At 32.3% G+C, this 13,929-nt stretch overlaps 1 protein-coding gene across 10 annotated transcripts in view; it reads left to right on the forward strand.

The window, feature by feature from the left end:
- Positions 1-13,929, forward strand: part of GPHN (gephyrin) — a 538,290-nt gene that overhangs the window by 269,391 nt on the left and 254,970 nt on the right. For all 10 annotated transcript variants that reach the window (XM_027552205.1, XM_027552200.1, XM_027552202.1 and 7 more), the window contains one exon: positions 4,543-4,637. In XM_027552205.1, the coding sequence (XP_027408006.1) occupies positions 4,543-4,637 (95 nt within the window). The remainder of the gene's footprint in view (positions 1-4,542; positions 4,638-13,929) is intronic.

Raw genomic sequence — 13,929 nt, forward strand, 5'->3', positions numbered from 1 at the left:
GAAATTGTATACTCAAGTAACAATTATGTAAATATTTATGTACAAATTATACCTAATTAACTAAAGTATATCTGTAAAAATAAAAGCACTCTACTGTGTGATTTTTTTACTACCACCATACATACAAAGAATTTCTACACATTTACATTTACCTATTGTGTGTTCTGTGCATACTTGAACATCATTGCCTGTTGGCAATAACATTTTTCAAGGTGATTTTTTTCTATGAAGGTAAAAATGGACCCAAACTTCGTTGACAGGTTCCCTGGGCTATGGAATCATTATTTATGACACCCTTTTATTTTTTTTGCAACTTGAGCAGTCTTTGAAGCATCATTTTTACTTTAATGTTATCTTCACAGTATCAAGGGTAAAAGAAAAAGATCACAATAAGTGATTTTCCATGGAAGTTGCAACCTTCAAAGTTTAGCAAGTATCTAAAAGTTAAAAATAAAATGTCTTATTTAAAGAGTGTAGGTAAAAGGTAAATGTAAGTAAACCTCATTGTTTCGGAATCTACTAGTACAAAAAGGGTTATATCTGAAGTAAGAATATAAATTTCTACTATTTCTCAAGGATAAAAAGAATGTGGTAATCAAATTAATAATAAAGTGGGAAACAACTTAAGCTAAATATTAATAAGAAAAATGATTTCATACTTTTAATGGCATCTCTTTTGCCATTGATTGTGAATAGATAATGATTGCTTATTATCTACTTGTTAATAGATACTAATAACCTTCTTTTATCTACATGTATCATCCTAGAATATATGATCAAAGGAATAAAGCTACAATTGTTAGAACTACTATTCTATTTGGATTTTCTAATAACCTATACAGATATTTTTTTCTTATTTTATTCCAAATTAACTTTTATTTTCCTGCTCTTTGCCTTCTAGTTGAGCCTTCCCATTTACAGTTCACAAATGTTTCTACCCAGCTCATGCCCTCCTGTTCATTCTTCTAATCTCTACTTTGTTTGGCTGTTTGATCCTTTAGGTACCGTGATTTCAGTATTCATCTTCCTGCCCGCCACTGCCAATGTTCTTATTTTTGGGTTCTTGCTCTCTCTTCTCTTTCCCCTCACCTTTGGTTCTCAACCACTGTTGCTAGGTTTGGTTTCTGGATTTTTGAATTGTATCTCTTTTCTAACTGGTATAATAAAAACTATGAAGATGTAAGATTGGAAATCAGAGGCCTAGAGAAAATTGACGAGTATTGAATACCTACTCTATGCTAGGTGATTTACTCATATAACTTAATCATAAAATGTAGGTATGCTTAATTATTAGCTCCATTTTGTTTGTAAGTATACCAAAGCTCAGAGAGGTAAAATATTTTGTTCTAATTACAAAGCAAGTAAGTGATAAGGCCAGATTTCAAAGCTATATGGGTTCATTTATTCATTCCTCTTATTCAACAAATATTGATTGAGTATGTATTCTATATGTTGGCCACTATGGTAAGGGCTTCACCAGATCCAGTCCTTACTCTCAGGACCTTAACAATGTGGTGATATTGTCTGACTTCACAGATATTGATCATTTTGCTACACCAAACAGGGAAAAGATACATTTGATGTAGATGTGAGAAAAACTATGTTTGCACATTATTTAAGAAAATATAAGCAAAAGCGTTGGTTTGTGTCTAGTCCTAGAGTCTCCCTCCTCACTCAGCACCAATGCCTTTCAGTGGCATCACTGCTCTACATGTATTTTCCTCCTATGTTCTCAGCTGTACAAGATTTATGTCTATAGGCCAACATTCTGTAGAAAGTCTTGGGAAAGAATTAGCTGTCTTTCCTAAATTACATTTAGAAAAGAGGAAGTCCTCTGTGTAAGAATACATACGTTCATCCATCTCTCACCCATATATTTACTAATACATTATAAAATATTTAAGATGACTTAGCCAAATACACAAAACACGGCAGAATTTTTAATAAGATAAATGTGGAAAAATAGGGCAAGGAAAAATAAGACGAAATTAGGTTGTGTTCAGTGAAAGTATTAGTTGCTCAGTCGTGTCTGACATTTTGCAATCCCATGGACTGTGCCCGCTAGGCTACTCTGTCCATGGAATTCGCCAGGCAAGAATACTGTTGTAGGTAGCCATTACCTTCTCCAAGGCATCTTCCCAACTCAGGGATGAGACTTGGATCTTCTGCATTGCAGGGAGATTCTTTACTGTCTAAGCTGCCAGGGAAGCCCCATGTATTCAGTAAGCCTAATTAAAAAAAAAAAATCATAAATTTGTCTCTGTTCTCAAGGATAACTTGATTCACAATCATTATAATTTTAAAAACAAACTGGTATCATAAAAGAATGACCATTTCTAGTTGTGATACTTAAAGAATTTCTTCTAAAGAAGACCTTGGTGTAGTGTGGTGAGCAATTGCCTCAAATACTTGCTAATAAATATGAGTTTTGCTGAGCCATTTAATTGTATCCCACTCCATACTACAGCAAAGTCCAATAAAACAATTCTTTTAAAATTGGGACAAACCTTTCCAAGTAGACCATCATGGTCTAGCCAAATCCATGGTATATCTTAGAGGATCTAGAAAAATGAATGAATTGCATATCCTTTAGGTAATTCTCATATGTAATTTGTCAATTTAATTTTTCACATACTAGATGACAGTGAGTTTACATACTCGTATAAGTTTGTTGTATTCACTGTTGCAGTATCAGTGCATAGAATTCTACCTAGTACATAGTAGATGCTTAATAATATTTGTTGTATGGATGGATAAATGCTGTGCTTTGAAGTGTCTAAGTGAAAGAGTTCCTCTTAGCTATCTGTTGATATTTTCTTCCTTGTCCTTAAATAAAGCACGCTACTCTGCTTTGGATTACATCATCTTTATGTGGACCTACAAATTCATGAAATGTCAGACATTGCTTAGGTGACTTTTTCAAACAGATAATGAAATCAATATAAACTCTATGCAAAGAGCTCTTTTAAGATCGTTCTCAGTAACATGCCTTTCTTGATTTTTTAGGGCTTTAAGATTTTAAGGTTCTGAAGAAGTTGTAAACTTCAGTAAAGCAATTTTAACATGTAAATAGACTTTCTTCCCTGGAGACCTCAAAATCATACCAGATTTATTGAATTTGGAAAACATGGGGGTAGATTCTGTATACTAGCTGAACAAATTTTAGCTGTATATTTTAATGAAAGTGGTTAACTTCCAAACTTAAGAATTTAAGAATGTCCATTTTTCCTTCCTGCTGGCCCTTTATTTATAAAGCAGGTTTTGTTGAAAAGCATTATGTTAGTGTTAATTTTTCTTTAAAATTTCTGACACTATTAAATATTACATTATGCTGGGATTCAGTGAACCAGTAGATAATATCATCTGTCAATCCTTTATCCTATATAACTAAGTAATTTATATGCATCTTAAAAGCTTATTTATAGCATCAACTGGATGTAGCACATAGTGCCACATTTTAACTGCTCTTCCCAGATTTCTTACTCTGAAAGTCTATTGAACTGTTACAGCAACCTGCGCCGGCATTGTAAAATGTAGGCTATTAGGCTAGATGAGACACTTACCAGTGTAAAGTTTGCCTAGAGCGATGGCCTTATTTAGGATGATCACTCTACTTGTAATGAAATATTGAAATAGCAACCTTTCACTCTATTTTCCATAACTTGCTTTTTATTTTGTTTGCCTTTCTTCTTATTTACTATAATACTTTATTTTGCAAGCTTTCTTCCTGTGTTGCTCCCAATTATTATAGCATGCTACATATGTAAAAAGAGGATTAGAAATGAATTAAATCATGTACTTCACTCCCAACTTTAGCATAAAGCGTATCTTTACCATCACATTATGATAATATATACATATTTCGGTTGACCTTTAGAAAATGAAATTTTCATGCCTTCAATACCTATTCCACATTTAACCATACTTGTCTTAAGAATGCCCTATCTTAAAACTTATATACTTAAAGCCTATCACTTTATTAATTCCTTTTTAAAACATATATAATTTATATTGAAGATTTGGAAAAGAATCTAGAGTTTTTCTTCTACCCAATTTATGGAGAAAATTGACTTGATGATTTGTTGAGTTCCCTGTATTATATCATAAAATCATCGAGCTAGGAGAGATACAAGGGGTTCTCAGATTTTTAGGGACTAATTATTTCAAGAGTAATAGACAAAGAAAAGTACCCAGATTTCTTGTTCTGTGAAAATCTGTTGAGCCATTTTAACAATCTGAGGCTTAATTTTAAAATTAAGGTTATTAAGCAAGATGATATTGCTGTCAAACACTTCTGAGTTATAAGGGATAAGAAAGATCTACTAATATAAAAGTTCCCTCAATGTCCTGGTTTTCAGCTTTTATTCAGTGGTCCCAAAGAATTGAATCTTTAAGCCTTAAAAAAAAATTGGAGCACTACAAAGTATGGTTTATATTAATAGATAGCATGATCTATAATTATTTTTTAAGTTAATTTTGCTACTCTGCCTTCCTTATTTTTGGTTAATTTCACTCAGTCTGCTATTTAATCTTTAATTACAGGCCACAAAAGAAGTAATAGAACGGGAAGCACCAGGGATGGCCCTGGCAATGCTGATGGGATCACTTAATGTTACACCTCTGGGCATGCTCTCTAGGTAAGAAAGTCACCAAAGTGGTGCAAAGAAAATTAATTCCACACCAGTAATCACTACAATAGACTGAGAAACCTAAGAAACTTTATAGTCATACCACTTAATTCTGCCCCCACCTCCCAAAGTCTCAGCATCCTGTCTAAATCTTGGCCACAGTTTCTTTCAAGTTCTTTATCCTTTTTTATTTTATTTTTTTGCATATTATGTTGAAACTTAGAAAATATCATATTACTGCTGAAAGTAATCAATTATAACCCCAAGAAGAGTCCAGTTTTTTAAGATGCAGTATATTCTTTTTTTTTGAGATTATAGTCATCAATTAATTTTCCTTAGTTGTCATTAAATCCTAATTTAATAAAACTAAGCAATAGAGTCTTTTAATAGGTGTTTACAGGTTAGAAACTTAATTTCCATTTGTGAATAGGCATATTGATGTATGGTCATGAAAAGAAAATCAATAATATATGTTCAAAGTGTTAGTCACTCAGTTGTGTCAGAGTCTTTGCAACCACATGGACTGTAACCCGCCAGGCTCCTCTGTCCGTGGGCTTTCCAGGCAAGAATGCTGGAGTGGGTTGCCATTTCCAGGGGATCTTCCAAATCCAGGGATGGAACCTGGACCTCCTCCATTGCAGGCAAATTCTTTACTGTTTGAGTCACCAGAGAAGGCTAGTATATTAAATTAGTATATTTAAAACTATGATTCATTGACCTACGTGGTGACATCAATCCTCAATTTGATAGTTTAGTTATTTTTTATTATTTTAGTAATTATTAGATTAAAATCCCCTTTAACAGGAACAACAGACATCATTTAAGGTAAAGACAGAACTGTCAACTTAGTGAGAATCTGTTGATTTAATGACCTTTGATTTACATAGTTGATCTCAGAGCAATCTAGAAAATACATAGTAACTTTATAATTGGAAGGATTTCTCTACCATTATTTACAGTTGTTTATTGATCCTGTTTGCAAAAGGAATATAAAAGTAAATATGTCTATTTAATGCATAGAATGAGTTATAATGCCCTTTCTGTAACTTAGACTAAGTTTGTATCCTATAAGTGGCAGCCACTTGAAGCGCAGCTACAGAGAAAAGTGAGCGGGTCATCAGTTACTGTACTTTCTTTCCTGTTACAAGTACTATATTATAACATTTCATATAATAAGACCAAGAAAAGAACTAAAGTAACTTGATATTTTTAATTTAAAAGTCCGTGCTAGTCTTTAACAAACTTACACTGATTCTCTTACGCTGTTCTTTTTTCACCCTTACTTATAGTACCTGCCCATAGGAGATCACAGGTCACCTCTGGTTCCTTTTCTCTATGGAATTAAATAGTAGTCCTTGAATATAAGAACTCTTTCTTGGTATACAAGGAATATAGTCAAGATAGAATTAAACTTCATCTCTTGTTAATTACTTTATAATAAAAATCTAATTCAGCAAACTCTTGAATTATTATTATTCAAAATAATCTATTTGTCAGGCCTTGTATTAGCCATTAGGAATACTAAGTGTGGAAAGAAAAGTAAGACATGGTCCTTACCTTAAAGATCCCCCATTTATCTGGAGAACTTTTTCCTTATAACTGTTAAGGTAACTTCTTAAACTGAATGTAGCTTTCCTGATCCAGTATAGAAACAGTGCTTTTGCCTTATTGAAAAATTTTCTGGATTAATGTCTCCTCTGCCTTCTAAATTCACATAATTACTGAGTACTGACCTGCCCAGTGAATGAAAATAAATTAATAGGAGCTGATTTTAAGTATTTTGGAATGAGTTCATCATTCTTAGACTGAAGGCTTTGAAAATTAAAATGTATATACAGCATGGTAACAGATTCTTCTGACTTTTATTTCCATAACCTATTAACTGAGAGTTTATTTACAAAATTGAAACAGAGATAGTAGTCCACATGAGTTATGGAAAAGCAATTATGGGCTGTTTCCCTTAATATTTATTTTTTTGTGCTTTTCAAAGCATTAAAAAAAATTTTTTTAATAGCCTTGATTAAATTGATGCCTCCTTTCTATAGAATTTTTGCCTTGTATATACTTGAGGCTTTGTACATGCTATGTTATAATCATTTACTTTCTTGTCTGTTTTACCTAATTTGTATAAAATACAAATTTGTGTTAAGATCAGCTGCTTTATCTTATTCATTTTACATCCTCAGCTCCAAAACAATTTCTGACACATAGTAAGTACTCAAAAAAGGGTTTATTTTTATGATTACTATTGCTAACTCGATGTTTCATCCTAGTTTTAATAGAATATTTTTCAGGATAAAGTAATACATCAAGTTGGTGCCTTGCCTTCCTATTTAATACTTAACAATTTAATAATATAATAATTATTTAATTATTTACTTAAGTAAAGTTACTTAATCTGTTTAAATGGCTTCCGTCTATTTCGTTAACTTAATGTTTTCCAGGTTGTTTTTTTTTTTTTTTTAACAAGTTGGAAGATTGTAGTAAGTAATGGTTAAGAGCATTGTCTCTGAACTCAAGATTGCTTGGGTTCTATTCTGGCTCTGTTACTAGCTATATCACGTATTTCTTTTTCTCATCTCTACAATGAGGATGTTAATAGTACCAGCCTTCTTGAATTAAGTAAACAAGTCCATTTAAGTGCTTAGAACAGTTGATTCAAAGTAAGTTTAAGTGTTGATCACCACTGTGTTGTTACTGGTTCAGAGTTCCAGTTCTTAGATCAAGTGTGCTAGCAAAACCTTTTAATACTTTCATTCATCTGGAAATGTCTTTATCTTACCTTTATTCCTGAAGGATATTTTCACTAGATATAGAATTCTGGATTAACAGTTCAGCATTTAAAAAAGTGTCATTCCACTCTCTTCTAGGTCCATAGTTCCTATGGAGAAATCCACAACCATTTGAATTGATATTTCCTTATATGTGTTATTTTTTATTCTCTGGATGCTTTAAAGATATTTTTTCTTTATCTTTGATTTCAACAATTTGATTATTATGTATCTGGATGTGGGGTTTTGTTTTGTTTTTTTTTTTTTTTGAGTTTATGCTTTTGGGTTAAAAGAGTTTCTTTTAAAACTATGTCTTTAACCAAATTTGGGAATTAGCCGTTAAGTTTTCAGATTTTTTCTTTTTCTGTACGCATCTCTTTCTCATTTACTTCTGGTACTTTTGTGACATGAATTGCACATATTTTAATAATGTATCACAGGTCTCTGATGTTCACTTTTTTTAAAACTCATTTTTATCCTATTCTTCAGATTGTTTATGTTAATCTATCTTCAAGTTCATTGACATTTTTCCTCTTTCATCTTAATTTTGCCTGTGAGCCTAGGCAGTGAATTTTAAAATTACAGTTGCAGTATTTTCAGTTCTAAAATTTATATTCAGCTATTTTTTATGGCTCTATTTCTTTTCTAAGAACTTCTGTCTTTGCTTTTATTTCAGAAGGGTTGACCTTTATTTCATGGAAAATGGTTTTATAATTGCTGCTTAATGTTGTTTTTCTGACAACTCCAATATCTGAATCACCCTGAAGTTGACATCTGTTGATTTTCTTTTTCTGTAATAGGTGGTCAGATTTTCTTGATTTCTTTCTATGTTGAGTAATACTGGATTATATCCTGGACATTTTGAGTATTATCTTTTAAACCTTTGGCCTCTGTTAAAATTCTCTAGAGAGAGTTAGTTTGTTAGCTAGTTTTAGCAACCAGTCTGATTGGATTCATGTTGAAAATTCTGTCTCACCTTATATGGATGGTGAGTCAGCCTTTGCTATTGTGTTTGGGTCTGCCAGCACATGAACGATTTAAGAATTAGCTTGAGAATTGGGCAGTGGAGTATATAAATATTTTTTAAACCTTTCTTATACTTCTTTGAGTCTGTCACACATGCTTAGCTCAGGAGTAAGCCTGGGACTTGTGTCAGTTCATTCTCAGAATTAAGAAATCCACCTTCACCAGCTGTCTCCTCTCTAAGCATTTCCCTGTACTCTGCAGTTCCCAGTTACTGCTCTACAAGAAATAGCTTCTAGCTAAGGAAACTGGGAATAGAAGATATTTCTTGTAGAGTATTAATCCCCTGTGCTATTATGCAGTTCCATACAATTGGACCACCTTCAGGGCAAAGGCAAAAGAAAAGGAAAAAATAAAAAATAACAGAGCTTCTTCTCACTCACACTTCTAGACTTTACCAGATAGATATGTCTTCTTACTGGGTTCTTCTGCTTATACCATCATGACCATAGTAGTGCAGCTCTGTAACTGGAATTAGCCCCAATCAATGTTATTATTCAAGTTCTGACTTCTGTCCCCAGTCTATCTGCAATTATTTATGTTCAGAGTTCTCAGATAGTCAATCTTTGATATTTTCCCCACAATCAATAGGAGAGCCTTAGTTAAGGTTCTGCTATCTTGGTCAACACTCATGGAGAAAGAACTCTATTTTAAAAATCAGATCTTTTACTTTATAACTTAGCATTTACTCTCTAGGTGACCTTGGGAAATTTACTCAGCTAAGTTTAGCACTTCCAGTCCTAGTAGCTAATTGAATTGCCCACAAAATTATAGCATATAAGCTCACAAATCTATTATTTATGCCCTACTCACTTTTTAAAGAGATCAAATACTTTTGGTTCTAAATGTCGTTAACAGTAATAGAGCAACCACTGTGGTTACACATTGAGGCATAATTTATCCTTGTTTTATTCTCAGTTCAGTCATTAACTTGATTTGTAATCTCTACTTAGTTTTTTAGTGACTTCACATAGCTCATGGAAATGTTATGAGGTCCTATATAGATTTCCTCACTAAGAAAAACTACTATATGAATATCTAAATTTGTAAAAGGAAAAAGTAATAAGCAGTTTTTCATTTTATGAAGAGATTTACTGTTGTAATACTTAATAACCCATCTTTCAATTGTTTTAAATATTCAGCTTATTTTTTATTATATGTAATTTTCCATAGTGTCTCTATCTTCTGAAGTAGGAGATGAAGACTGTAGTTAGTTTTTAATGTGTGAAGTAGGACTAATCATTTTTCCCGTGATTTATTGCCAATTTAATCTCAGCCTCATCTAGTCCATGACTGAACATAAACACTCAGACACATGCACTGCTATTGGGGAGCAGTTAACTCTTTCCATTTGGTGCCAAAAATGGTTTCACACAACTATTGTTAAAAAGTTTTTTAAGGGAAAATATATTTAAGGAAAATACATTGGATTTAAATTTTTATAGCAGTGAATTCAGTTATCCTAAGTATTTTTTAAAACATGTTAAAATGGCATGGATCATTTAAAATAATAACTGTCAAAAACAGTATTGCCATTTTGAAGTGCTTCTGTTTTTTAACCTAAAATAAAATATACTTAGTTTATAAAAGGCTGTAGAAGGGAACCGGGAAGAAGACAATAGAAAGGAATCCATTTCTTGACCTAAACAACAGTTGGACTAACAGAATCTAATACAACAATTTTGGATATCTTGAGTATATTGAAAGGCTGGCAGCTTCCAGGGGTTGGTTTGGCTGGTAAATTGTGGTTAATTTTAATCAATTTTGCCCCCAATAGTAGTATCTATGTACTCCCCAACCCTCTAACTGCATGGCAGGCAGCCAACACTAGCATGCTTGTGGGAGACAGAGTGGGCAACTAGAACCTCATTTGTCAAATATTAGGGATCTAGGTTTTATTTGTAAATTATTGCTTTGCATTGTAGAGGTATAGACAAAGGCAGATTACCATTGTTGTAATTTCCACCAAATGAAATAACTTCAAGGAGAATTAAAGGGACAGTGCCTTTTTTTTTTTTTTTAATGTCCCCTAGATTTTTCTCTTTTCCCCCTTTTGGAAGCCAGATATTTAAGGATTAGGATACCCAAGAGCAAACACAAAAGGATATTTAAAAAGTCATTGCACATGCCCAAAGAGAAATGCAGATTCAGAGAACACCTGGGATCACCTTAGGTTTACACCTCAGGCTGATCCCAACAAAGAAACACTCTGCAACAATCAAAAATAGAGCAAGATCTGAAGGGATGGGAGGAGAATATGATTTCTAGAATTACCACATTACAAGATTCAGATGTTCAGTTTTCAACAATAACAACACAAGATATTAATTAAAAAAAAAAAACAGAAATGTGGCCCATTAAAAGAGAAAAAAAAAAAAAATTTGACAGAAAAGACTCATGAGGATGACCAGATGGTAAACTTATTAGACAGAGATTTTTAAAACAATTGTCTTAAAGATGTTCAAAATACTAAAGGAAGATGTGGATAAAATCAAGAAAATGATATGAGCAAAATGTAAATATCAATAACGAGATAATAATTTTTTAAAAGGCAAAAAGATATTCTGGAGTTGAAAAACACAACTGACATAAAAATTTCACTAAAGGGATTCAGATGCCGATTTCAGAAGCCAGAGAAAGGAGTCAATAAACTTTAAGATAGAGCTACTGAAACTGTTAAGTCTGAGGAACAGAAAGAAAAAAAAAAAATAACTATTGAAGAAAAGTGAACGGAGCCCAGGGGACCTGTGAAACACCATTAAGTTCTTGGTCTAACACCACTAGACCATGCTTTGTGGGAGTCTCAGAAGGAGAAGAAAGGGAGAAAAGGGCAGAGGATTATTTGAAGATTAATAACTAAAAACTTCCCAAATTTGATTCAAGAAACAAATCTGTAAATCCAAGATACTCAGCAGACACCAACTATGAAAGTGGAAAGAAATCCATATAATGATCTGTCAGAAGCCAAAAATAGAGAATCCTGAAAGCATCAAGAGAAAAGATACTCATCATATACAAGGGATCCTCAATAAGATCAGGAGCAGATTTCTCTTTAGAAATATTGGAGATGTCAGTATTGGACATGTAAAATATAATAATGAAAGTTTTAAAACTTAATAGATGGGTTAGACTGCAGATTATATACAGTTGAAGAGGCAGTTAGGGAAACAGGTAAAACTATTGGAAGAAATTATCCATAATGTAGCTCATATTTACAGTGACATAAAAATGAAGTAAAAGTTAACCATGGATGATAGAGTAAGAAAATATAAAATATACTTAAAGTTCAGAAGAAGATAGTAGAGAATGAATAAAAAGATTGAAATATCATACAATACCAAAAAGAATCTCAAACTCCAGAAAAGCATCAATCTTCCAGATGTGGAAATCCAAACAAGTCTTTAGCAAATAATCTATACCTACTCACATCATAGTAACACTGTAAAATACCACAGAAAAGTAGATCTTATGGAATTATAGGCAAATGAATTGAGTATTATATGTAAATTATACTTCAGTAAAGTTTTTTAAAGTGGAGTTTGTACATCTTGAAATTACAAATTTGATTCTTTCTCATTGTGATAAGCAATTATTTTTATGAGTCCAGCTTATCAATTATTTTTTTCCATGGATTATGCCCTTGTATCTAAAAGTTACATTCAAAAAGTTATTGCAGCCAAGTCATCTATGTTTTCTCCTATGTCATCTTCTAGGAGTTTTATAGTTTTTGTGGTTAGTAATTTGTTCTGTAACCCATATTGAGCTAATTTTTACAAGGAAGAACAGTCTGTATCTGGTGTCTAAATTCAGTTTCTGCATGTGGCTGGATGTCTAGTACCATTTTCTGGAAAGCTGTTTTTTTTTTCTCCATTGTGTTGCCTTTGCTCCTCTGTCAAAGATTCTTTGACTCTATTTAGGTTCTTCTGTTCTGTCCATTCATCTGTTTACCTGTTCTTTTGTCAATACCACACCATCTTAATTACTATGGCTTTATAGTATCTGTAAGTCTCAAAGTCAGTTAATATCAGCTCTCCAACTTTGTTCTCCTTAAGTATTGTGTTGGCTACTTAGAGACTTTTGTGTCTCCATATAAACTTCAGAATCAGTTTATTGATATCCATAAAATGAGTTGCTGGGATTTTTATTTGGATTGCATTGAATTTGCATTGAATCACTGAACTGACAATATTCAGATTTCCTGTCCATGAATATGGAATATCTGACCATTTATTTGTTTCTTCTTTGATTCATTTATTTATTTCATTCAGGGTTTTGTAGTTTTCCTCATATAAACTTATACATATTTTGTTAGACTTATACCTAAGTTAAGTATTTCTTTATGGGAGGTGCTAATATAAATGGTATTCTATTTTTAATTTCAAGTTTCTGTTGTTTGTTACTGGAAAATATATAGGAAAGCAATTTGCTTTTGTGTATTAACTTTTCATCCTGTAGTCTTGCTGTAATCACTTATTAGTTACAGGAGTGTTCTTTACTAACATTTGGGGATTTTCAGTTATCTTTTTGTTATTGAAGAAGTTTAATTTCTTGTTTAATTTCATTGTTGTCTGAAAGTAGACATTGTATAATTTCTATTCTTTTAAATCTATTAAGACGTATTTTATGGCCCAGATTGTGGTCTATCATGGTGAATGCTCCATGTGAGTTTGAGAGGAATGTGTTTTCTGCTGTTGTTGGATGAAGTTTGTTTAGGTGTCATTTATACCCAGCTGATAGATGATAGTGTTGAGTTGAACTGTGTCCTTACTGATTTTTTCTGAGTTGTATCTGTCCATTTCTGACAGAGCTTGAGGTGTCTAAGTAAAATAGTGGACTCATATATTTCTCTTTGCAATTTTGCAGTTTAGCCTTACATAGTTTGACACTATTGTTGGGTGCACACACGTTAAAGATCACTGTATCTTCCTGCAGAACTGATCCCCTTTTTATTATATAATGTCCTTTATCCCTGATAACATTCCTGGCTTTGAAGTATGCTCTATCTGAAATTAATATAGCTACTCCTGCTTTTTTTTATATTTAGCATAGTATATTTTTCTGTATCCATTTACTTTTAATCTATGTGTCTTTATATTTAAAATGGATTTCTTGTACACAACATATACTTGGGTCATATTTTTAATCCACTCTGACAATTTCTGTCTTTTAATTGATGCATTTAGGCCATTGATACTCAAAGTGATTCTGAGTATAATTGGAGTGATGTCTACAATATGTTACAGTTTTCTATCTTTTGTCCTTTTTTTCCCTGTTTTTATGTTCCAGTCTTTTTCTTCTCTGCCACTTGTGATTGTAACTGAGATTTTAATGTGATTCGTTTTTTCCTCCTTTCTTAGTATGTGGATTAAACTTCTTCCTTTTTACTTTTTTTTTAGTGATTGCCTTAGAGTTTGCAATATACATTTACAGCTAATCCAAGTCTACTTTCAAGTAACATCATACTACTTCACATATAAAGTTTTTATTTCCCTTAATTTATTCCTTCT

The sequence above is a fragment of the Bos indicus x Bos taurus genome, chromosome 10, assembly GCF_003369695.1.
Source record: "Bos indicus x Bos taurus breed Angus x Brahman F1 hybrid chromosome 10, Bos_hybrid_MaternalHap_v2.0, whole genome shotgun sequence".
Classification (NCBI taxonomy): Eukaryota; Metazoa; Chordata; class Mammalia; order Artiodactyla; family Bovidae; genus Bos; species Bos indicus x Bos taurus.